This window comes from Populus alba, chromosome 11, assembly GCF_005239225.2.
Source record: "Populus alba chromosome 11, ASM523922v2, whole genome shotgun sequence".
Taxonomy (NCBI): domain Eukaryota; kingdom Viridiplantae; phylum Streptophyta; class Magnoliopsida; order Malpighiales; family Salicaceae; genus Populus; species Populus alba.
This window is the reverse complement of record NC_133294.1, coordinates 14412586-14439165: the sequence shown is the minus strand read 5'-3', so window position 1 is coordinate 14439165 and position 26580 is coordinate 14412586. Positions and strand designations below refer to the sequence as shown.

General features: G+C 32.8%; 5 protein-coding genes across 8 annotated transcripts; 2 read left to right on the top strand and 3 right to left on the bottom strand.

Annotated features, from left to right (window-relative positions):
* Positions 1-287: 287 nt before the first annotated feature.
* LOC118038388 (PRA1 family protein H) lies at positions 288-2662 on the bottom strand. 2 transcript variants are annotated; one of them, XM_073412455.1, is made up of 4 exons: positions 2149-2662; positions 1387-1523; positions 848-919; positions 288-758 (listed from the first exon to the last, which is right to left on the bottom strand). In XM_073412455.1, the coding sequence occupies exons 1-4, from the start codon at positions 2547-2549 to the stop codon at positions 673-675; spliced, it is 696 nt and encodes a 231-aa protein (XP_073268556.1). In that variant the 5' UTR covers positions 2550-2662; the 3' UTR covers positions 288-672. The 2 variants fall into 2 exon arrangements, with proteins under 2 accessions (XP_073268556.1, XP_034900612.1); XM_035044721.2 differs by having other exon boundaries at positions 288-737; positions 2149-2660.
* A 1861-nt stretch (positions 2663-4523) lies between these two features.
* LOC118038386 (uncharacterized) lies at positions 4524-10321 on the top strand. 3 transcript variants are annotated; one of them, XR_012171187.1, is made up of 8 exons: positions 4524-4856; positions 5046-5129; positions 5743-5883; positions 6824-6889; positions 7226-7393; positions 8143-8469; positions 8773-9101; positions 10183-10321. XR_012171187.1 is itself a non-coding variant. In XM_035044719.2 (7 exons), exons 1-7 carry the CDS (start codon positions 4605-4607, stop codon positions 8869-8871), a joined length of 1137 nt encoding a protein of 378 aa, XP_034900610.1. In that variant the 5' UTR covers positions 4524-4604; the 3' UTR covers positions 8872-9739. The 3 variants fall into 3 exon arrangements, 1 of the variants encoding a protein (XP_034900610.1); XR_012171188.1 differs by having other exon boundaries at positions 10193-10315; XM_035044719.2 differs by lacking the exon at positions 10183-10321 and having other exon boundaries at positions 8773-9739.
* On the top strand, positions 9819-10418 carry LOC118038387 (3'-5' exonuclease). The gene has a single exon (XM_035044720.2). It carries the CDS (start codon positions 9819-9821, stop codon positions 10416-10418), a length of 600 nt encoding a protein of 199 aa, XP_034900611.1.
* Positions 10419-14212: 3794 nt separating this feature from the next.
* Positions 14213-17313, bottom strand: LOC118038385 (uncharacterized). The gene is made up of 4 exons (XM_035044718.2): positions 17256-17313; positions 17005-17083; positions 14618-16399; positions 14213-14473 (listed from the first exon to the last, which is right to left on the bottom strand). Exons 2-4 carry the CDS (start codon positions 17056-17058, stop codon positions 14408-14410), a joined length of 1902 nt encoding a protein of 633 aa, XP_034900609.1. The 5' UTR covers positions 17059-17083; positions 17256-17313; the 3' UTR covers positions 14213-14407.
* A 3981-nt stretch (positions 17314-21294) lies between these two features.
* On the bottom strand, positions 21295-24884 carry LOC118038384 (protein yippee-like At5g53940). The gene is made up of 5 exons (XM_035044717.2): positions 24624-24884; positions 24432-24475; positions 21853-21961; positions 21640-21695; positions 21295-21568 (listed from the first exon to the last, which is right to left on the bottom strand). Exons 1-5 carry the CDS (start codon positions 24717-24719, stop codon positions 21505-21507), a joined length of 369 nt encoding a protein of 122 aa, XP_034900608.1. The 5' UTR covers positions 24720-24884; the 3' UTR covers positions 21295-21504.
* Positions 24885-26580: the final 1696 nt, after the last annotated feature.

Sequence of the window (26580 nt, the reverse complement as noted above, 5' to 3'; positions counted from 1 at the left end):
GCCTTTTAAATTTATAAAATTAGATTTTTTTTCAATTTCATTCCTACTAAAACTTTTATCCTTTCTTTTCTCTGTATATAAAGTATAGAAGAATGAAAAAGCAGCCATTTAATCGTTAAAAAACTGACGAGCACCTATGAAAGATGAGCTTACAGGCCTTTCCGAGGAGTGTCTAAGCAAGTTTTGAAAGCCCTTGTGAACTAGTTTTATTGTGTTTGGCAAAAATTCATTTCGGCAATAGAGACACGATGACCTAATAAGCAAAGCTTTTCAGTTAAAAAGAGATCTTCCGAAACATAATTCTTGTGCTTAAATTTCCACAGTTGAATATCTCATTTGAAAAAAAAAAATAGAGCTACAATTTTTTTTTTACTAGAGCTCACATGATGACGGAGCTTGAAGATCTTTGTTGATGACTATTTTTATAGGTGAAAACTTGACAAGCAACGTAATTTACAGAGATCTGTGTCTAAGATCAAAACTGAATAAAAAATATCAGCAATGGGGCATTTCTTGCTTCACATGACGAGTGGGATTGCAAAATAACAGGATGATCACGTCAAGCTTCATGTTTCAATGAACAAAAGACTTGTCCAAGACTATCTTGTAGATGAGCAGGTTTTTCATACCAAAGCAATCAGAAGATATCAAAATTGATGCTTCTTTTCTACTTCATCTACTGCGACTAGGTTGCTTCGCAGGAGTCAGCTTTCGAAATGCGGCATGCATGATCATAACTGATAGGATGAGGAAAATTACTGAATGAGAAGGTAGGATTTCCCTCATCACACAACACGAAGAAGAAAACGACTGAAAAAAAAGAAGAAAAATAACATCTAATTTTTACCTGTATAACTAACACCAAGTGCACAAAACAGAGCCATTTGAACGTTTAAACATATCAGAATAACTGCAGTAACTGCAATAACAAGATGATAGGATGAGGTCAGGTGCAGAAAATAATTTTCATTATCCATCAATTTTTCCTAGCTATACTCATTTATGTGCTTAGAATTGTTACGGAAGAAAAAAAAACGAAAGAAATGAATGGTTATATAGGAATGGGCATAAAAAAAAGGTGAAGTACTAAATGATTGAAATGAAAGAGCACTCTATTTCCAATTAGCTTCACAATCATTCAGTTATGACAGCATTGGCCCCAATTCTACCTTAAATGCAGGACCTTGTTCATTCTTAGTTGAAACCAAATGCTTAAGAAAGAGGCATATGAAATTGAATTCTAGAGGCCATGATTTTCTCAAAACAGTCTGTTACATCCCTAATATTCTTGAAAGCACCAACCATGTCTTTTAGCTACAGAGAAGGCCTGTTTTCCAAGAGAGAAAATGATGTATGATAACTAAAGGAAAAGACCCGATCACTTACCACATTGAGCTGCACGGACCATAACTTGTCGAATCACCGGATATCGATCCCATCCCCATCTATCACTACAGAACTTGAAAATATCCCAAAGTACCAAACTTGATATCATTCCAATCAGAGCAAGTGGCATTTGATACCTGCAACCCCAAAGGCATATAAAGAGTTAATTACCAGATAAGAAAATTAAAAGAAAAAACCCTAAATAACAATCGTAAGAATACTAATTATGTCATAACAATCCCTCTCATTATCCTTTGGAAAACACAACCACATAAACGTTGGATTCTGGATGATGCAGGTTCAATGTTTGTCTTCATACCTACTGAAGAACGATTTGTAAGGCATTGGCATTTCTATAGCAATTCAATAAATCACTAAACTTCCATAGGAACATCAAACACCAACTAAAACTAAAAAACATTGTTAAAATATCAAACTATCATTAGACCGAATTTAGATAATTATCATCTGCCTACAGTCCTAATATAAACCAAAAAAGCATATAATTTAAACCTTAAGCAACGCTATAGTAATCTACAAGCAACACAATTTACATACTTGAAACACAAAACAATGACATAAAAATCACACCCAAAAAAATCACAATTTCCCTTTTCTTTTCACTCCCCTCGAAATTTCCCAGCAACCAAACGCACCCACAAAAAAAAAGTCAATCTTTCTGATCTTTTCAGAAACAAAACCAGAGAAAACAAACCAAAAACACACAACAGATGAACGTAAAAAAACACAGGAAACACTTACAAAGTACAAACGAAGAAGAGAATGAAAAGAGAGGCATAGTTTCTTGCATAACGTTTAACATTCTCATTAACCCGGAGCCTAGCCTGTCCAAACCCGGACGGAAACGAGTAGGACCCGTGGTCCGCGAAAAACGACCGGGTCCAATAAAGGGTTGGACCCGAAAAGTCATCAGTGGTGAGTTTTGAAAAGGGATTGAGAGTGAAGAGAGAAAGGAGTGTTAGAGCATGGGAAAAGAATGAAATGAAAAGGCCAGTGGCTGTTGTTGTGGTGGTGGTGGAGGGAGCGGCGGCGGCGGAGGAGGTGTGTTGGTCGAGAATTTCGAGGTAGCCGGAGTCGCGTAGCCATGTGTCGAAGGTGGGGTCGGGAACGCTTAGAGATAAAGGGTTAGAAGAGAAAACCATAATCTGGTAAAGCCAAAGAAGAAGATTGCTGTTGTTTTGTTGGGTTTTGAGATTTTGTTTCCCTTCTCTTGTTTAAAAAGGATTCAACCATGACTCCACTTTTGGTAAAATAATAATAAATTTTTATACCTCAGAAAAAAAAAAATATACTTTTCTTGTGTTTTTCAGAAGATTTTTCTTTCTTTCTTTCTTTAAGGTTGCAAAGCAAATTTTTCTTACAATTCAAATTTGATAAAAAAAAAAAAATCCATTATGCACTTCTTGTGATAATAAATAGTCTTGTAATTTAGGTAGTATTTGGTATTATAGTAGTTGTTGTTTTTTTAAAGTATTTTTTATTTGAAAAAAATATTAAAATAATATATTTTTTATTTTTTAAAATTTATTTTTAATATTAATATATTAAAAAAATTTAAAACATTAACTATAAAAACAAATAATCAATAAAACTATATATATATTTTTTATTAATATAGATGTCTAGGTCAGTTTGCGTGTATCTCGACTAATCATACATGTCTTAAAGTTAATGACCATAAAAATCTCTAGTGACCCTGAAAAGATTTGAGTTTGTGACTATTAAAAAACAAGCTCAAGATCTAATCAATTAAGCTACTTATTAGGATTAGAAAAAACTAATTTTTTATTTATTTATGTGGCTAGGCCAGCTTGTGTATACTTCGATTAATTTCACGAGCCTTAGAAGTTAATGCTCATGTAAGCTTCTAGTGGTTCTGAGCTATATCTCTCAAAGTTAAAACTACTCTTTTTTTTATTATTATTTTTAATATGGGTGTTTGACTAACTTACACATACCTTGATTAATTCTATAAATTCTGAAGTTAATAATTATATAAACCTTTAGTGATTATAATATCTTTATAATATAAAACCACAGAAAAAAAAAATTTTTAACCTCAAGTTGTTATTAGCGGTAACCTTCTAAATAGTTAAAATTACTCTTTTTTTTTTTGGTAACCCGGGGTGTCCGGGCCAGCTTACGCGCACCACGACTAATCCCCAGGCCCACTGAACATCCTGCAAGCCCAGTAGGCAAGTAAGGCACCGCGGGGGTGACAGGCTGGTACTCCTGAGAATCGAACTCGGGACAGTCGTAAAGCAAGCCTTGCAGTTGACCACTGAGCTAGACCCTCAAATGTAATTAGTCTTTGTTACTCTTTGTTTATACAGGTATAGGTGGCCTTGTTGCTACGTGCTCTCCACGGAACCAATCTTTTTCAACAAGAAAATTCATGATACCTAAAAGGCATCCATAATGCGCACAACTTTATATATATATATATATATATATATATATATATATATATATATATATATATATATATATATATTAACTTGACACGCTACCCGCGACATGCCACAAAGTTAAAAGAGTAATTATATAAGCTTAATTTGTGCAAACATGTAGGATAAATTGAGCATTAATTAATCTTTAATTGCGCATAGTGTTGGCGGAAAATCTTTTCTACGTGGTTTTGTGCTGTGATTATATAATTACTTGTGTTTATGTAAATTATATATTAAATTCCAAGCAGTGGGTTTGTTGATTAAAAAGTTTGTGTTTTCATTAAAATACTTTGCTCAAATGTAGTATCCATAAGAATACTTTTATTTCACCTTTTTATTGTATATTTTCCAAGCAATAGGAATAGAAACCCAACCAGTATTAAAAACTCCTTTTATTTTATTTTATTTAATGTAGCATATGTTATTTATTTTTTTAAACACAAATAATATTTTTAAAATTTTATCCCTTACTTATTTTTTAATTGAATTTATTGAGAAAAATGGAAGAATCCAACTTTAGAATATTTAGAGTTGATAATATTCGTAATATTTTAATTAAAATAACAAGTAAATGTGAAATGAAGAACAAAATAATCAAAATGATAAAAGTTATAGAACAAAAGGGGAAAAGATGAATTTATTCGAAGCAAAAATATTAAATAAGGATTTAAAACTCTCCGCGCCAACCATCCACCAACTTTCGCTTTCTAGTCGTTACCGAAACTGGTTTAACAGCAACGACAAGAAATGTCAAGGAGTCATTTCTTCAAACACCTATCGTACACTCTCGTTCACCACCACCGCCCATCATATCTTTCTCCTCCACTCTCGGTTTACAAATTTCCACATCGATGGAAGAAACCCAGCTCTTCCTCACTCTTCTCAAAATCTCCCATTTCTTCTTCTTCTTCTTCATTCCCTGCCTCGCCCTCAACAACAACAGCAAGTGAATCCTCTGCTTACCTTTCTGTTCTCATTCGATGCCCCAAACATGTCGCTGTAAGCATGATCCCTCGATTATTTCTTTCATTTTCTATCATGGGTTCTCTTGTTTCATAACTTAGTTACTACTTCTTTACATCTACGAAATGTTGCTATTTGTGCACGTTAAGAAACTTTGAATGACATTTTAGTTTTAAGATTTAGATTTGAATACTTATTTAAGAGGGCTATTTTTCATGTCATCAGGATAGCCTTTCAGAGGCTCTTTTATGTTTTGGTGCCAGTTCTACAAGTATGGATGAAGATGATGACCTTGATGGTTCTAATGAGGCGAGCCTTTAAGTTTATGATATATTTATTCCTTGATGTGATGTGATGTGATGCTATTTCTGCGAATATATCATCTTTGTTTTCTTAAAAGTTTCACCTTTTCCCTTTGATGCTCTACTACTACACCAATAAAATAAGAATGAACAGCGTACTTGTGAAAGGGTTATTCAGTTAATATGGCTTGGATATGTGCCATTTAAAGCCTTAAATGCTGCATGAGCAAGGACGATTGCAATGATATAGAGAGGATAAAAGAATAAGAGTTTATAAAAAGATCTGGGTTAAAATCAAGGGAAATGATTTGATTTATATCTCCCCATTTTATGTCCAATCCAATCTGATAATAACACGATATTCAAGGAAGTAGATTGACCTTTTGATGACGATAAAGCTTAACCTTAATTTCCTGGTATCGACATGCTTCCTTGGAGATACGTTCTCGAGCCTTATGATAATGTATTGCGTATTTGGTTGGCTTTTTCCCATTCCTTATTCTTCAATTCAAGTGCAAATGATTATTGGTCCACTGTCTACAAAATGTTATTAGAGAAGGACGAGAATGGCATAAAGAAACCCAAAATCTTGCCTTATAAATTATTCTTTCGTTATGTAGGTCTGCATTGATTCTATATTTCCTGAATTTGAAGATGTGGGCATGTGCCTTTCACAAGCAGCCAATTCCATTGGCTTGAAAGAGACACCCCCTTTTGAGGTTAATCTTGGGGATCAATATGAATGGGTTCGGAAAACTCAGGTTGATTTTCTTTTCTTTTCTTCTCTCTCCCAGCTGTAAATAGTTCTTGTTTTTCTAGATCATTCAATTGGCATTTCTCATGTTGCTTCTTTGTCTTCTTTCTCTTTTTTGGAATTCTAAAGTAAATAGTTAATGTGAAAGCTTTTCTCTTTCTTGATTGTTTTTTCCCAACTAAGAAGTTTTCTGATTGGATTTAGGATGACAGCCCTGCATTTGCATTGAATCAATGAAGATTCTTATCGTGCAAGTACTCTGTCTAAGAAATGAGTTAGCAACATTAATATCTCTTCTCCAAAGTCAGTAGCTACAAGGACAAAAAGACACAAATGGCTCTTGATGGAACAGAGCAGCCTTTTTTAGCTTCCTTGAGATCATAAGCAAAATAACTCGATTGAATTCAACCTTTCCTGATTTGCCTCAACTTGCAAGTGGAATAAAGAAAAACAAACTTAACAAGTGATTGGTATCTATATAGTTCTCCATCTCCTACTTTCTTGGGTTAGAAAAGAATTTTCTATATTTAATCTTCACCAACTCAATCTTTGTGGAGTCCACAAAGTTGTAATGGTGCAGAATAAAAGATGCCTTTTTTGGGTGACTAAAAGGAAAGTCCCTGTTCCTATTCGAGGACTATAATGAGATGGTTTCTGGCAATATAGTTTTACTCTCTCTGCATATGTGCCTGCAGCTTTTGTCAATGGCTTTATATTTTGCTAGAGCATACCTTACCTTCACGCCCCCCTGACAAAACATGATTTATGCTGAACTTCTCACAATCAGTTAATCACTTGAACTTGTCAGGATTTATGTGAAAATATTGCATGTATTGCTCTTATTGTTCCTAATGAAGCAAAGATATTGACCCGTGCTGATAAATTCTTATCTGTTTGCTGTATTTCAGTGGCAATATAATAAATAAATCATTTTTTATCCGTTACAGGAAACATTTCATCCAGTTGAAGTAACTGAAGGACTTTGGATTGTGCCCGAGTGGAGATCTCCCCCTGTATGATTATCCCAAATTATCTTCTTTGCAGGTTTTACTTGAGTCATTACTTGCCATATATAGGCATCTCATTTACCCAAGCTTCTAAGAAACCCAAAATAAGATTCATGCATGTGTCACGCACTCAATCTTCAAGTGTTGAGTATTTAGTTGCATTCTACTTGAAATTTGTGCTGCCATTTTAGGAGACTCGTTAGATGGCTACATATTAAAGTTCAAGTTACTGCAAAAATAATTTCTTCCATGTTTCTGCAAATCTGATTTTCACTACGTAAAAAGAGAAAGTTGTATTGGTAGTAATGGAATGGATATAAAATGTTTGCTTTCTCCCAACAGGATGTTCAAGCAACAAATATAATCCTGAATCCTGGATTAGCTTTTGGAACCGGGGAGCACCCTACTACTAAGTTATGTCTGTTGCTACTAAAAAAGTTAATAAAGGGCGAAGAACATTTCTTGGATTATGGCACAGGTTCTGGAGTTCTTGCAATTGCAGCACTGAAGGTAATAAAATTCATTTTATATTTTAACCCTTGATTATGAAATAAATTGGAACCTCGTCTATTAAAGATGCCAATGAGAGATTTGAGATACCTAGGTCTGGTCTTAAGATTATTAGGCTGTATCAAGCATAAGTGCAACCAATTAGATCACAAAGCAATGGCAAATTTTCAGTAGGGTAGCCTCATATAGTCTCTCTTGCAAGTTAAAAGAGAAAAGGTCATAACCAGCTTTGGTCCCATCAAGGTGGTGTTCTCAAAGGATCAGCATGTATCTGATTGAAGGGGAAAAAAATTCTTCAATTAAATTTGTGAGGTTCCTTCCATGCATCTAATTGGCGGAAGTATCCATGCAACTGAAATAACAACTAGCAAACGAACTTCTAATTGCAATAGGTTGTTCGACCTTAAGTTTGTTGTGCTTATACGTGGAGTGGGCATCACTCAAACTATATCCTGAATAATTTGTTTAATTTTCTTTTGTTTGCTCCAAATGCATGGATCAGTCATGAGTGGTGCGGTGCCATCACCACACATATGAGAACAATGAGCACACTTTCCTATTTCTTAACATGCATTCCCTGTTTCTTGGTTTTTTTTTTAATTATTATGTTGGATATGAAAATTTGACATTATGAATTTTTATCTATTTGTTTTTACAGTAAACATTCTAACATGACATTCTAGTTACATATCATTTACGATACCAACTGATTCTTTATTTCTGATTTGTCATTATGACTGGGAATGCAGTTTGGTGCTGCTTTATCAGTTGGATTTGATATAGAACCTCAAGCAATCATGTCTGCACGTCATAATGCCACTCTGAACAGTATAGGACCCGAGAAAATGCAATTGCACCTAGTTCCTGGAAAAACCTGCTCCTCCTTGGATGGAAGAGAAGATGAAATGGTGAAAGAGCAGAGCTGTTACGGAACTGGAGTCATCTCTGGAACAGAGAAATATGATGTGGTCATTGCTAATATTCTCTTGAATCCTCTCTTGGATTTGGCAGATCATATTGTTTCTTATGCTAAACCTCGGGCAGTTGTTGGCATTTCTGGTATTATATCCGAGCAGGTATGATTCAGAGTGGCTAGATACAGTCGATTTCAGTCTTATGGTAATCCTAATCTTAAAAATACACCAGTAACTAAAACTTGTCTTCACCTCTCCTATAAACACAAAGTAAAAGATCATATTGGTGGAAGCTGGCATAGCCATTTTTCCCATTTGCAGATAAGTGATATCCCTTGATGAGATAACAGGAATTGACATCCATGTATCCCATGTATAGGGGATCTTCAGGTGGTTGACTATTTAATTGCATGTCAGTCAGAGATGTGTGTGACCTGATTTAGTTTGATTATGTCTTCTATGCAGTGCTCACGTATTGTTGATAGGTATTCAATGCTCTTGGAAGACATATCAGTGTCAGAGATGGATGGTTGGGCCTGTGTAAGTGGAAGGAAGAAAATTTAGTTTAATAGAAGTTGAAGAAGATCCTAGACACTGCTAAAACTATGAGCATATATACACCACGGGCTGAATTTGAAACTAAATTGTCGATAGCTGTGATCACTCTCAAGTCATGACGGTCCGGTGGAATTCTGAAAGCCTTGTTGCTAACATCATTCCATCCTGGGACGTGGAATATTGTGAAACTCTCTTGTGGTGCATCAAACCTGAGAAAGGGTTGCAGTTTTTCTGAGGTGATATTTCTCACCTTGTGTTTAGTCTTTAAAGTACATTATTGTCTCATTAATTGATCTGGGTGGGTCTCAAAGAATTGCAAAATCTTTTCAACTAGCATAGTTCTGAAGAAGGTTAACTGTACAGATAGCTGAGATTAAATTGTCCATTTCATCATCAAGGCTTTCGGGCCCCTTTTCTAATTTCTCGTTGCCCCTTTATTTTGTTGAATTGCTCAAATATAATCTTGTGGATCAAATAAAAGTTTTGCTGGAGAAGCATTTTCCATGGGCGCTGTAAGATGCATCTTATTGATCACAATATTTTAATTAACGAATGGTATTGGCAATAACGCAACTATGGTTTGGGTGGAGCACATAGCATGTATCCAGCTCTTTCTTGAAGAATTGATAATTGATTAATCTTGGAGCAGTAGGTATTTTACTCCTCCTTTATTTCCATTAAACCACCCGTAAGTGATAAGGATTTTAAGAACTTTCCTTATACAAAACAAAACAAATCCTAATCCTTGGAGGAAAAGGAACCCTTTACGCATTGGACTTTACACGGCGTAGGCCCTCTCTATATATACACATGCATCTTATCAAATAATAATCAAAGTCTCTGAAGCTCTCTCTCTCTCTCTCTCTCTCTCAGCTGTCAGCCCTCTCTAATGATAGTAAAAACTCTTCTGGATTTTTGAGTCCTTTAATACTTATCATAAGCTTATTCTAGCCATGGCGTGCTATCGATGTGATGTTGAATACTATGGCGATCATATTTTTACGACTGTCACAAAATCAGCCTCTGTTGTGGATAGATGGATCGACCAGATAATGCATGTGTATCAAAGCAAATTGAGTAATCTTATTATTGGCCTTGACACCGAGTGGTTCCTCCCTGCTTATCCCGGCGATTACCAAAAGATTGCCATCTTACAGCTTTGTGTCGGTCGTAGATGTCTTATTTTCCAACTTTGTCATGCAGACTATTTTCCTCAATCACTGATTGATTTTCTTGGCAACAAGAAATATACTTTTGTTGGCAAAGAGGTGAGGAACGATGCGTCTAAACTCATGAATGATTATGGACTGAATGTAGGCCATTGCAGGGATGTTGCGTATTGGGCTGCGTCAAAACATGGCGGCGAGGAAGATTTCAAGAAGTTTGGATTAAAGCGTTTGGTGCTTAGATTTTTGAAGAAAGAGCTGGAGAAACCCCTTAAAATTACTTTGAGCCGATGGGACCGTAAGGAGCTTAACTATCGACAAATAAAGTATGCTTGTCTTGATGCTTTTGTCTCCTTTAAACTTGGAGAACTTCTTAGCAAAGACTAAGTCTTGACTTTCAGAAGGAAACCTAGAGTACTCTGTTATGTGGTCAAAAATTTACTAGACTTTGTTGTTTTGATAGCTGAAGTATTAGAATCTATTATAATAAAACTTGAAGGAGTTCTTGATTTTATGCCATTCTGTTGTTATTAACGATATGTACTCAAATAATTAAAAGAATAGTTTTCTTTTCTTTTCTTTTCTTTTTAGAATAAACGGATCAGTCGTGAAAGCATAAAAAAAATGATTTATTATGGACGAGCCAGACCAAATCCCAAAAGGGTTTTGGGATTAGTGTATGTTAAAAAAAAAAAAAAAAAAAAACTAAAACCACGACCACATTTACTGTAACACTTTTGTCGGAGCACAAAACTCTTTGGGTTTGGACTCTGTGGGTTGTTTAATATATTTATGAATAAGAGAATTTGAGGTGTTGAAAAAATATTCAATTCTTTGTTGATGTTTGATTTTGTAAGTTATTTTTTAATTTTATTGATTTAGAGGAATTAAAGCTTTGAAAACTATTGAGCACCTTTTTTTGTTCTATTAGGGACTAGTTTATAATTTTGATTGTTTTTCTTTTTTCTTTATACACGCATACTCTTTCAAATTGAGTTGATAATTTATTCTTCTTGCTTAGATACAAGGGTCTTGCAACGTCAAAGAAAATTTATGGTACTCCGTTGATATTTAATTTGTAAACATGTTAATTTAAAATAATAGAGCTTGATCAAATCTAATTATAAAACAAACATGAGGGAACTAAAGTTAACATGCATGGTTCAAATGCATGGCCAGAGAGTGGGGGAGGCCATAACGTTCTTGCGGTGCATATAACCTATTTCAATGGCTAAACTCGCCATTACATGATGGCAATCGATACGGCTTAGCGTTCTCTTCCTGAAAAAGCAACATATGTATGTTCATTCCCGATAGTATGTCATTGATGTCATTTTCTTTTTTCTTTCCCTCTTTTCTCTCTTTTCTTCTCAAATTTCTAGTTGACCATTCCAGATTTCATAGCTTTCAACGGTTAAAATGCATGTGTCAAAAAGTAAGGGAGGCCGCAACGCTCTTGCGGTGCATGCAACCTACTTCAATGGCCAAACTCGCCTTTACATGATGGTAATCTATATGGCTTAGCATTCTCTTCCTGAAAAAGCAAAACGTGTATGATGATGTCATTTTCTTTTTTCTTTCCCTCTTTTCTCTTTATTATTCTTGAATTTCAGGCTGACCATTCCAGATTTCATAGCTTTCCTTTCATTTTATTGTCATTTAAATTTGATCCTCCTTTTATTTACTAAGTTTTTGTTCAGGTTTTTTTTTTTTTTAATTTGAAATTGTTTTCAATTTCATTATTTAATAAATAAATTGTAGGTTGTCCTTTATTTTATTTTTAAAATTTGTCCTTATTTTTTTAATCCTTATCATTAGTTTTTGATCTTTTTTTGAAATTGATTTTTTTTTCAATTGCATTCTTCAATTAAAAAATGTCAAATCTTCTCTTATTTGTTTTGATTTTTAATTTGGTTCTCCTTCGTTTAGTTGCTATTTTTTAAAAACATTTTCTAAAATTAATTTTTTTTTCAATTTTATTCTTTAACATGGGGTTAGTTGAGAATTGAATTTCATGTTTTTTCTTGAATATGGGTGATCTCGGTTTCATGACTCAAGTCGTAGATTTTAAAACTTAACCCAGGTTAACATTATTATTTTTTATACTAGGGTTAATTTTTTTATACTGATTTTTTTTTTTAAAAAAATTTTCATCCTTCCAAGTTTTTTTTTTTTTTTTTTAAATTAGGTCTCATGATTTTGTTCGATTTCCTTTAAATTCAATTATTCTTATCTAATTACCAGGACCATATGTTTAGTAGATTAACCCAAGTTGATTTTAAATTATTATTTTTTTGAATCGTTACTTTTTAATTTAATATTTTCTCAATTATCTGATTAGATTAGATGATACCATCTTATTTAACTCAATTAAATTTATAATTAGAATCACTTTTTTTTTTTTTTAGAATATGCTTACATCACCTAATTATCTTTTATTTTTTTATATGAAAAGATTTTATTCATCCGATCTAGCACGGGACCACGAATCTAGTTTACACTAAAGGAAGAAAGTTACCACTTCAATACTTTTTATACTCGAAACTCGAAAAAATAGAGGTGTTATATACCCAAATCTGATTTTAGACTTGGATTAGTCTTATATCAGATTGAATGGAAATTTGTAGTTTATGGATTAGGCCTCAATCATAATTGGATTTGACTAAAATCTACAGGTAATGAAATAACCTTATTAAGGCTAAATTCTTAGAATCCAAGTTATATGCTTTAAAAGAACACCAATGTTGGAGATCTCAAAGTTATTAGTTTAAATTCGAGTTGGATTCTTTAATTTCTTTAGAATTAGTTGGCAAAGAATCTAAAATAGATAATAATATGCAAAGAATTCAAGTTCATGCATTTCTAATGATTTTTTGTTTAAACCAATTTTTTTTTTATCTCACATTGAAAAACATAATTTTTTTCTTGAAAACATAAAGTATATGTATTAATGAATTTCAAATCCCACACTGAAAAAATATAATTTTTTTTTTGAAAAACTTAGTATATATACTAATAGATTTCAGATCTCACATTGATCTCACATTGAAAATATATAACTTTTTTCCATAGAAACATAAAGTATATATACGAAAAGACTTTAGATCCTATATTGAAAATACATAATTTTTTTTTATAGAAACATAGAATATATATACAAAAAGGCTTCAAATCTCACATTGAAAAAATACTATGTTATCCCTTTAAGTTGAAGTATTTAAATCAAAAAGTTTTTTATCCCTATATTGAAAAAAACATAACTTTTTTCTTGAGAACATAGAATATATATTAATGGGTTTCAAATTTCCCATTAAAAAAAAAAAAAAAAAACATTGCTAACTTATTGCCTTGGCCGATCTCTTATTAAATCCAGATCAGTCTAGTCACTGGATCAACCGGGTCTAACCCATTGGGCCGGGTTTCATAACCAGGAAATACAAGAACTTCATTTAACCTCACATATATAATTTTCATATTCAATCAATAAAACTTTAAAAAAAAAATTATTAAATTTTTCTTAAGTTTACATTTTTATATTTTTTAAATATATTCACATCAAAATTTATCAATTAATTATTATTTTTTTATAAAACTTGTGTTTAAGATAATTATAAATTTTTTTTTAAGAAACAATAATTTTAAAAAAAAAAATAGTCATATATATCTTAATAATCTATCTTTTTTCTCTTTACAAGAAAAATCAGCCACCCACTTTAGTTTTTAGTTAGCATTAACAACTTTTATTTATAATTTATTCATTCATATATTTTTTAATTTAATTTTAATTGATCTCTATTCCCCAACTAGAGCAGTAGCTCTAGATGAATATTAAAGTTAATAAATATTATAAGAAATTTTAATAAAGAGATGTTCCCACAGTAATTGTATGTAGTCTTCGGTAGTTCATCAACTAATGGAGTTCCACAAGCACATTACAAACATCTGTTTTTAATTGCCAGTGAAAATTACGGGAAATAAATTGATAATTGCATGTTTGACACCTCAATTAATTTAATTAAAGCAGGCACAGCAACACCCGTTATTTTCTGCTATCAAGTTTGATATTCTTTTAAAAATTCCATGCAATACTAACTACATGTTTTGGCTCTAATTTTGCATGTGATCTTGATCTTTAATGCCCCTTTTACATAGCAAAATTTGGAACAATTAATAAACCATCGGAAACAAGAAATAAATCCACCATTAATTCAAATATCAATGTTGTTTCAACTAATGTTCAGTTGCTGACTAAAGGTCAATCACAAATTAGTTTTCAAGGTTCGTACCTAGCTGTGCTCCTATTATTAGAGGCATCAGCAAAACCTTCACATGTGGTGGTTTTCTTAGAAAGTAGATATTGCAGTGCAACATAAACATCACCGCTTGAGTTGCCTCCTAGCCAAAGCAGGGGTTTTCTTAGGAATGTAGACCTTGTAGTTCACCTGCCACCAAAAATGAGAAAATACGAAACTTTCAGTTACTGCAAATACCTTGATGCATAAACAAATATATTTATATGGCAATTTCACAGCTTATAATATCAAAGAAACTAATTTAACCAACCCAGGACAGGTTCAAGCACTTACCTGTACCATTTCCCCACCCCGCATCACAGACATTGTCTTCTGTTCCAGCTGCGTGCCTTCCTTGCCTTCATCTTGTGATTCATTCAAGTTAATATCTCCTGCTGCAGATCCAAGGCACGAGGAAGGCTCAGCAGGATAAGAAACAGAGGAATCATTAGCTCTGTCATCATTGTCAGTGCCTCTGGGAGGGGTGACAGTGTGATCACCATGTATGGCATTCTTACATACTTTAATCCCACTCACCAACTTTGCCTGACTGGCTTCCAGGGAGGCAGGTGTTTCTTTCAAGGTGACACTCTTACCAAAGCTAATCCCAATCGACAACTTTGCCTGATTGGCTTCACATGAAGCAGGTGTTTCTTTCAGGGTAACACTCCTACCTATGCTAGTGCCACTCGCCAACTGTGGCTGATTGGTTTCTCGTGAAGCCAGTGTTTCTTTCAGGGTGGTAGTAACATTTGATAGTGCTTTCCTCGATGCTGATGTAATCAACCGTGGATTGTTTTTACTAGAACTAGCAAATGTACTAACCTTTTCGCTGCCAGGAATAGCCACCTGGTCAGGTGGATGAACATTATTCTTAGCAGACCAAGATTCAATGCCACAAATCCCTCCATCAGGAATCTTCTCGTTTAGTGATGAATGAGCAGAATCTTCTCCCGCCATTCTAGTACCAACAACCTTGGGGATTTTAGTTTGGCCTAGTTCAGGCATCACAGAAAATGGTGATTGGGCAGCACCATCACACTTATCCTTCTGAATAACAGCACTCTTTGCATTTGTTTGGAACCCTCCAAGTCCACTTCGGAAAGTTTTTAGATTTTCCAAAGCCTTTTGTCTTAAAACTGTCTCCAAATCATCAACATTTGCAGTATTAACAATGACCCCCGAAACATCATTCTGTTCCTTTTTAGTATCATTTGTCCCAACCCTGTCAACGTCATAGCCAGGCTTATTTCTAGTATGTTGACCCTCTCCAACCTTGTTACTTTCTATGAGTTCAATGGCTTTACTATTGGAAGCAGCAGCATCTTCTCTTTTCTCATCCTCTATAGGCCTTTCCTCCATGTTATTTAGCCCATCATTACTATCATTGCTTCTAGAAGAAGGATAATCATCATGATCATATGTTATCTCCTCTTTATGCTTATCCTTGTCCAATTCTCTGACCTCGCTATCCTCCCCAGGAAGAATAATAATGGACCTCAGCCGCTTTGAGGTGTTCTCACCAATCATTATGTTTGACATCAAAAAATCACTACTATCATCATGTCTACTACATGAAGAACAACTTCCTGATCTGTATCTCCTCCTTTTAGCTCCATTTCTAATATTCTCTGATTTTCGTTTTTCATCATCTCTTCTTTCATGCCTGCCCTTACACCTCTCATATTCACTCTCATCACTCTGACTCTGACAAGTTGAACAGCTCCGAGACTCACCACTACTAGAACTAACACTTGAATCTCTCCTAACCTTCTTCTTCCTCCTCTTCTTTGTCTTCTTCTCATGCATTTTCTTCCTCCCACCATTTCTTTTGGACCCTTTTCGCTTTCTCGCACGAGGAGTCTCCTCACTGCTAGAAGACCGAGCCCTCTTTTTAGTCCCCTTCACATCCTTTCTAGTGCGAGACCTAGACCTTCTCCTTCTGAAACTATCCTCAGAATCAAAAGATGAGACAGACAGTGAACTTCTTGAATCATCATCTGAATAAGACTCATCACGACGCCGCAGCCTCTTTGATTTACTTCTCCTAGTATCTTTTTTTTTCCTTGCACGACCCTAAACGAGCAACATATATTACAGAAACACACAAAAACGGAATGAAAAGAAAAGGGAAACACCAAAACAACAACCTCAAAAAACAAAAACCTAAATGTTAATAATGCACATGAAATCCCAAACAGGAAAAACCCAATTGTCAAAACTTAACCAACAACCTAATAAAGTACATAAATTTTAACAAGCCAATTGAAGTTGCAGGTGAAAACACGAAACTGAGCAAAGAAATCGAGAAATGCAAACAAATTTATTAAAAAAAAAAAAAACTTAATAGCAAAGAAGAATTGGATACCGAAACGAGCAACATAAATTACAGGAACACACAAAAACGGAATGAAAAGAAAAGGGAAACACCAAAACAACAACCTCAAAAAACAAAAACCTAAATGTTAATAATGCACATGAAATCCCAAACAGGAAAAACCCAATTGTCAAAACTTAACCAACAACCTAATAAAGTACATAAATTTTAACAAACCAATTGAAGTTGCAGGTGAAAACACGAAACTGAGCAAAGAAATCGAGAAATGCAAACAAATTTATTAAAAAAAAAAAAAAAAACTTAATAGCAAAGAAGAATTGGATACCGAACTAGAGAATAATACCTGAGAGGAATATTTGGAGCGTTTCTTTCTGATAGAAGAAGAAGATTTTCCCATGATGGGCCAATCCAATAATAACCACCTGCAAGAAACAAAATTGAAACTGATAAAAAGAGGGGGAAATGATGATAATTAACAATATGAATGAAATCTTTTTGATTGCATTGAGATTGAAATGCCAATAATAATAGCAGTAATGAAGGGAAGGGAGAGATTGGAATTTATTTTTTTGAACAAACAACAAGTTTGGTTACTTCTTTCTTTCTCTGATAATTTGCTGCGGATGGGATTTTGATTTATTGGCATTGGAGAGAGATTGGTAGATGCTATATTTGTGTTATTGTAGACGGCTTGTCGTTTGTTCACGAAAGTGTCCAAACGAGGAGTCGTTTAATTTACTTGGACGGAGAGACGCTATTTTACTCGACCTCGATGATACTTGCTCTAAACCGATTTCAACAGCTCTTTTTTTCTTTTAATATAACTAATGAATTTGATATAAATATAACCAAATCTAACTTTAAATCAAATCCAAACCCTTCAATAAAATTGATATTAGTATTTTGAAAAAATAAATTGCACAAACTTCAAGATTATTATCAATAGAAGAAAACACTAGTGAACCCTCATTTAGAGATTCCTCTAGTTATTTAATCCGTGTTATTCCACTAATAAGATATTTTTCTATAAAAAAATTATATATATATATAATCTTTTGTAATACATATTTATTGCAATTGTCATCTGTTTTAATTTTCATAAAAAGAAATAAATCAGATGATACGTCACCTGCTAAGATAGACGATGAGTCGTTTGATTTTGTCCAGATTCCAATCACTTGATAAACCTATTAATAGTCTAAAAAACCCAAAAAAAAAATCAAAATCTAAAATCAACTTGAAACAAAAATCTTCTCAAATTTAAATCTATATTTTAGGCACTTTCAAGATAAAAAAAAAAAAAAACACATAATATGAACTTCACTCCAATAAATAAAAACCATGTGACACAAATATTGATTGTTTTTCTCTTTCTACCACAAAAATTCAACAACTTCTCTCTTTTTTCTCTCAAACCAAGGTTCAAAAAATAAAAAATAAAAATTTTATATCAAAATTAATTTGAAAAATTATTAACAAACAAAAGATGTATAATTTTTAAAGTTTAAGAATTGTATTAAACTTCTTGTGTGAACTTTGAAATCATCATCCATTTATAGCGCTTATTCTGGTTTGGTCTCTTGTTTTCTAATTTTATCATTGTTCAATAAATTTGATTCAATTGCCCTTGAATTTTGCTAAAAAATGATGCAATTACATATAAAAAAGTTTGAGAACTAATTTGAAAACAAAGCAAAATTATAAACATTTGGTCCACAATAAAATATGTGAGAGGGTGAATATTTTATTTTGCACAATGAATTGCTCACGTCTTTAAGATTTTTATTAATGTTAGCTCCTCTATCATCGTTTTCTCCCTTAAAAAAACCAAATAAAGTAAAAAATGGATACTTTAAATTTAAATAATCATATTGTTAATGTTTTAGATAGTGCTAGATAATTGGTTCATACTGCATTACGGGTTGAATTAATTTTTTTTAAAATTAAAAAAAAATATAAGTGTTGCTAAAATTTTTTAGTTGAAAAAATTTAAACCGCGTGAGAATTAATCTGATTTGACTCGATTGTCTTGGTGGGTCCAAAAACAATCTAAATGATCAGTAAAAATATAGTTTGACCCAAAATAAATATTTAAGATAAACCTTTTTTTATAAACATTGAGACAATAATATATTAAATCGATTAAAGTTAACATGGGTCAACCTGTCAATTCACATACGAAATTATGAGATCATGGTAACTTCATAGAAAACAAATTAGAATACATTATGAAGCTTATTTTTTAATAAATCTAATGTTGAATGATGAAACTAGAAAAAATCAATTAAAAAAAAAAACATAGAAAATAACATGAGTCAACATTTGTTAACATATCAAACCCACAACCTGGATCATGAGATTAAGATAAATCAAATCAAAACAAATTACAAAGCAACTCGAGTCAACCTGAGTTAACCTATCAAACCTATGATTTAAGTAATGAGATGAGGATGACTTTGTAGAAAGTAGACCAAAACAAATCATGAAGCCTAATCCTCAATCAACCAAATATTAAAGGATGAAATTGAGGTATAAAAAAATTAATTAAGAAAATGGGGAAATCCAAGTTAATCGAGTTAATTTATTAAATCTACATTCTGAATCATAAATCTGGTATAACCTCATAAAAAGTAAATTAAAAAAAAAATTATGAAGTTCAATCCCCAGTAAATCTAATATTAAAGGATGAAATTAAAATTAAAAAAAAAAACGTAAATTAAAAGGAAGAAGAAGAAGAAGACGATATTCCAGTAAATAGTTTTGTATAAGGAAAGGTATAGTAAAACCCTTTCTCCTTTAGTTTTTTTTTTTTAATTTAATTATATATAAAAAAAAGAAAGAGATAATTGATCAGAAAAAACAAAATAAAATAGGGATGAGAGAGAATAAATTACCAAAAAAAAAAGTTGTTTTATCATTGGTATATATTACAATTGCAATGTTTAAAACAATAAGTATAGATCATTATTCTCGCTTTGACCAGTAATCTTTTTTTTCTTAACTAACTTAAAATAATAATTTCTTCATCTAACAAATAAAAATGATTTTAAATGATTGTAAGAAAATAATTCACTTCTAAGAAGATAATATAATTAAATTATGATTTATTTGGTCACTATATAATTTTTTTAAAAATATATTTAATAATAAAATGAATCATATATCAAATAAAAGTATTTGCACCATTACAAAGTTAAACTCTAACATAGTTAGAAATACAAGATAAAAATTTCATCAAAAACACACTTTTTTTTTATTATTATTATCATTCAATGCTCAAACTCTTCATCATTAAATCTAATTTCTTCGAAAACATGAACAATTTCCATTTCTCTATAATATGTATTTTTTAAATAATTATATTATTTTTCTAATAATAATATTAATTTTTTCTCCATATCAAAGTTTTCCCTTATCAAGAATGCTTTCCACCCTCTAGTAAGGACATGAGTCTTGGACACCCAAATCTTGAACACCATCTCAAATTCCTTGCCATTAGGGTCATAAGTAATAACATTAATTCCTTCAGCAATTTTCTCATCTTTATTAAGCAAAGGGTAGAGGTAGTTTTGTGCAGCTGCTTTGTTCATTGACAAACCTGCTTTGATCATCCCTCAAATCACTCTCTGTCCACTGTTTTTCAAAGGGCTTGCAGATGCACATTGACAATTTCCTATTAGTCTATTTAACCACCGTGGAATTGAAGGGACTTCAGAGGGGACATAATCGTCGATAAGCTTGAAAGCTAGTTCTAAGTTTAATGGTGGCGGCGACTCCTGGCAAGTTTCTATCAGCAGCATTAATGTCGGGTTCATCTTCTTGATCATCGAAATGGTTTCTTCTAACCACAGCTCCAGAATCCCGAGTTGGAGAAACTCTCAGACGCTTCCTGCTGAAATGTGAGCTCTGGTGCCTCTTTGCACAACAAAGGATATTACTTTTCAATTTATACAAAGCCAAATCAGTTTTGTAACTAACCCTTGCGTGCATCAGATCGGAAAGAAGCAGAGCTGCTGCTCCTTGCTCTTTGAGTTCTTCAGGGTAGTCCTCTTTGTTGATTTCTTCAAGCTTCATCAACTTTTATGCCTTCCTTTCCCATGATTAAATTTCGAGAGAGACTAGCTTCCTAGAGTTTAACCAAGATAAACTATTTGGCTATGTAAAAGATATGACTAAAAATAATAATAATAATGTTAGGAATTGAAATGAAGGGGAAAAAAAGATCAACTTCCTAAATAAAACAAAAGGGAATTGAATTTTGTTTATTTGTTTACCCTAATTGACTCTCCACTTATTAGGAATATCTCATTGTAATAAAGCTTTATGAATTTCATTAGCTAAACTAATATAAATTGTCAAGAAATTGTTAACTACAGTTGGTAATGATAATAGTGTAGTTTTCCTAAGCCAAAGATTATATGATAATTAATGACCCTATAAGATTGGTAATGATAATATATCATAATATCAAAAATAATTTTTATAAAAATAATAAAAAATATATATTACAACCACAGCACTTCAAAACACCCTCAAAATTTGAGTGCTAATCTACTACTTTTAAAGTTCAAATACCCTTGGTAGTCAACTCAAATTGGAACTTTAAAGGCAGACCAGAAACAATAGAGACCACTACAGAAAATTCCATCTGAATTAAAACAAAACAGTTGCATTCATTACAATTTAGATGTCCATCGGAATTAAAATAGATTACTGGAATTCCCTCAATATATAATTACTGTAAACACTCATATACAGAAGGAGTGCAGTGTCTCCTTTCAGACTTTATTCAGCACAACTACGTACAGAAATGAAAATAGATCTTAAACATCTCCAGCGTCACTCATTCAGGATGGGTATCAATAAAGAGTTCTGTTGAGAAGTCCATTTCACCAACGATCCTCCCCCTGTTTGATAGACATGCATACATGAAATCAATGACAGTTAGAATATTTGAAACAAAGTTCATAGCTTGTACCTTTCGAGGACAAACTTCCCTTCTTTGTACTTTTGACTCATCTCATGTGCTGCCTCCTGTTCAGGAAGGAAAAGGCAAATTAGGGAATCTAATCAGAAGGAAGATTTCACCTAAATAAGAAACAATGAAAACAGAAGCATTTACAGCCAAACCCATATTTCAAAGGGTTATTTTTAGGGGTCAAGCATTGTGTGTGTCAAAGAGAGACATTACATATTTCCAGCCAATAATTCCCCCACAACAGCAACAAAATATGTCAGCTACAGTATGCAATCCTGAAAGCATCATTCTCTCCTCTAACACTCCCACAGTGATGTTCACCCTGAAATCACAAACTCCGTAATGTGCATCAATAGAAGAGATAAGATAGGAAATACTCAAGATAAGAAAAAATCATTTCCCCCCTATCTAATCACTTCACTTGAAGAACTTGATGATGAAATTTGTGTGTGGGCGCATGTGTGCAGATAAAGGGATCACTGTCAGGCATAATCTTAACACCAGTGTTTTGAAAGGACCATATTGCACGATATTTCTCATGGTTGGTGCTGCTGCCCATGCAACCATTTTTATGGTAATGAGATTTGAGTGTGTGCACGCGCACAGATAAGGGGATCACTGCCAGGAATAATCTTAACACTAGTCTTTTGGAAGGACCATGTTGCACAATATTTCTCATAGTTGGTGCTTCTACACATGCAGCCATTTTTATGGTAAGAGACTATGATATAACTACTCAATACAACAATTTGTCAGATTGTGTCCTTAGTCATCGCAATGCAATCATATCACATCTTGACTGGGTATACATATTTTCAGGCTTTTACAGTTTTGGTTGTATATTTACATGAGCATTTTAGGGCGCCTTCATTGAAGGATTATTTAATGCTGATATGATCAATAGCATCCAAGAGGATGAGCCCTGATTACATGACCAAAATCTTCACCGCTAATATGGCATTCAAGTTCTTGTCAACTCTCGTATAAAAAGATGATCAAGACCTTGAGTCCTGAGCAGTGATCTGTTTCCACAAGAAAAGATGGTAGCAGTGCTTAAATTAAATATGCTGGGAAAAAATAAATCATGCAGGGGAAGATGGTAGCAATGCCTCAGCAGAAAAACTTGATATCAGGACATTGTACAGATGGTTAAACTTTATTTATGGAGTTATTGGCATTTTGATGGTAGCAGTGCTCTAAATGGTTCTTTTAGTGCCTGATAAATGACACATTCAAATTTCATGGACTGAAGAAGAGAGAAAAACATGAAATTTGGAAAAGAAGATATGAAAGAGAGAAGCTACAATGAGAACACAAATTTGGAGGAAAGTATTTTCAATGTGAAATTAGTTACAACTGCTCAATGATAAAAATTACAAGCACTTTTCTGTCAAACTTGGTCCTTGGACATAAAAAATAAATCCAAATTTGGCATCCAATCCAAAACATCTGAAAAAATCTTTAAAATCCTAACAAGTTAATTGCCTAGTTTTCTTATACATCCGACCTTGAGGATTTGGAAGCAAGTTGGGAAGAAAAACAAAACCATTAAATGAATCAATCTATGTCCAGACAATACCATCCAGATCCATATGGGTAGAATCATCCATGCCTACCCCGATATTTAGGACAGAATAACATTAAATATAAATCAGGACAGCCTGATAGTAAACCATCAAAGAAGAAGATAATGCAACTAAATGGACGGAGGCACATTTTCCATCTGTCATTCATTCTTAAGTTGTTCAAGGGATCATTTTATCTTCTTCTATTGTTGTCAATAGCTTTACATTCTCTCACTATTCATTAGATTTCCACCGTCTTCAACACTAGTGCTTTGTGGAACAGGTGTTTAAAATAAACTTTTGCAGGTAAAGTTTTTTATTTCTTCAGCACCAACAGGAGAAGTTATATATCAAGCAACACAATGCCACCTCATAACTTTGAAACAACATCAGAAGAGAAAATTCCTGATGCTGTCATCTGAGGTTTTTGCTCACAAGAGTTGTACTAATTATCATTCCATTCCAATGTGATTACTCTGAAAAATTTGGTGAGAAACCAAGAATAAAACATCCAAATTTCAATGTTTTGAGCATGCAATCAACAACCATTGTTGAGAATTGACCAGCTCATCACCACAGCTAATTAATTTCTGGATTTTTGTACTACCTTCTTACGTATTTGAATTATGTTTTGAACAACTTTTGCTGCTGTAGTGCATTATCCCCAATCAAAAAAAGACAAGACAAATAAAATTACTACTTAATGCAAATAAACAGCCGAAGGAAAAATGTTCGAACTTCAGAATTATCATTGCAAGAACATGTAAATTCTCCAATCCTAGCAGCACAAAAGGAGGGAAAAGGATAACGGATACTGGGTTTAGAGGTAGGAAACTCAATTTCAGAAATTTGAGCCAAAACAGTGAAAGAGATACATAAAGCTCTAGCTTGGAGAGAGCCTTTCATGCCTTTCAAAGTTTAGGCATCCAGCCAACAATGCACACAAATTGAAAACAAGATAGGACCATCAATGCTAACTATGTAAAGTGCCAATACTTGAATCCTCGTTTAGAATTAAAAATCTTCTTGTTGCATCGCACTCCAGCCACAAATCACAAGATATTATCTAAAAAGATTTGAAAGTGATCTACCTAGGCATGTTCACAAGCAAATCGCTATCAAAATAGAGATTAAAGCTTTATAAATGGGACATTAAAGAGATCATTAATTAATCAAGATTTTCAAAAGAAGGCAAGACAGAACTTCCGTCAAAATTGAAGCACTCACACATTACTGAAGAGATAAGCTTTTCCTCTGCGGCAACGAAAAGACTGGCCATAAAAAATAAAAAATATGAGACCCCAAAAGAGTTGAACAACTCAAATGCAAGCACAATACATGACAGTGAACTACAACAAACAGAATCAACAATTCCATGAACCCCTAAAAAAAAGAAAAGAATGGAGGGTTTTGGTTTACCTTTGAGACAAGTTGATCAGGGAGAGCTAAATGGGTCCCACAGAACTTGCATCTGTAAGAACGACCCTCTAACTCCACCACAAATATCCTCCCCATATCTTCCTGTTTACCTCTTGTTGATTTCAGCCCACTGGTGCAATTGCGTTTGCAGACCAAATAATCATAAGTCCGAAAGTGAGTTAAGGATTAGAAGAAGATAGGTTAGTGGTGTTAGATTTTTTTTTATATTGTCCTGGTACTGCTAGTATTACTTCAACACCAGATTGAGTTTGGTATTACATGTGGCGCTTTGACTCGAGCTCGCTAAGAGTCATTCTAATCTTGGTTTATAATTGGTTGTTGTATTTTAAAGTATTTTTTTATTTAAAATTATTAAAATAAGTTTTTATATTTTTTATATTAGTGCATTAAAAAATAAAAAAAATAAAAAAATCAATTTATTTTAAAACATAGCGTGGTTAGAACAACAATTTTAAGGTCATCTTAGTCTTGAATGATATATTTATTATCCAAATCCTACTAAGCTCAAGTTTAAGTGATTTTATAAATTAAAATTTAAGATTAAAATGTTAAAATTATCATAGAATTAATACAAAAAAACTTTAAAATAACTATCTCTGGAACTCATATTCTAATGTCAATATGACCAATTATGTTTCTCCTTTCAATGTTGAATTTGAATTAAATGACCTATTTAAGTGAGACAAAAGAATATTAATATATGTAATTAAACTTTTCAAATAAACACTCATATTTCATTTTTATATAAACTACGTTATTATCTTTTATATTGTTTTTTACTCTTTTTTAAAAAGATTTAAGATAAGTACTTTAATTTTACTTATTATTTTCAAATGAAAATTTTCAATTAAATGAATATTCCAGTAGATTTGTTCTATACAAAAATTATATCTAAATCTTATTATGTCATTTCCTATATAAAACACGCCATAAAATTTCAACATCATCATCACAAGGTAGTTTTATGTAACAACCCTAATTTCTAAAACATGTTTCAGACACATCATTAGGCATAAATCATTGAAACCCTTGGACATTTTTTTTCCTTTCATAATCCATCATTCATAACTACATGTTACTCCCATTTTAGTTACTTAATATTCTACTAAAGTTTTGTACGTGTGTCTCCTAAAAATTAAAAAATTCCAAGTGTCAACATCAACAATTCAAAAGTATTCCAAACAAATTCATGGTCAAACTATCCTGGACTTTTATCATTACATCACTGATTAATAATAGAATTTAACAATAGTATAACATAACATATATTCCTCTATTTTTATTTTATTCATTCGCAATTAAAACTTTAAAATGATACAAAATTTTATTTTAATAGTAAATTATTAGATTCCATCTAATAATTCATTAATAACCTAGCAAGGTAGTCACAATGATGCCACTAGCTCCACTCCAAGTAGTTTAGTCAATCAAGTATCACAACAGTTAATTACATTGATATTACCAGCTCCATTCAAGACAGCTAGTCAATTAAATATATTTGCAGTTGATTATATTGACGTCATAAGCTCCACTCGAGATGACTAAACAATTAAAGATCACGACAGTTGATTACATTGATGCCACTAGCTCCACTCAGGATAACTAGTTAATTAAATATATTAGCAATCAATTAAATTGACGTCATTAACTCCACTCAAGACGGCTAGTCAGTTAAATATATTGGCAATCAATTACATTGATGCCACTAGCTCTACCTAGAATAGCTAGTCAATTAAATATCTTGGCACTCAATTACATTGACTCTACTAGCCCCACCCAGGATAGCTAATCAGTTAATTATCCTGATAATCAATAAAATTGATGCCACGAGCCCCACCTAGAATGACTAGTCAATTAAATATCTCAACACTCAATTACATTGACGTCACTAGTTCTACCTTGAACAACTAGTTAGTTAAATATCTCGGCATTCAAT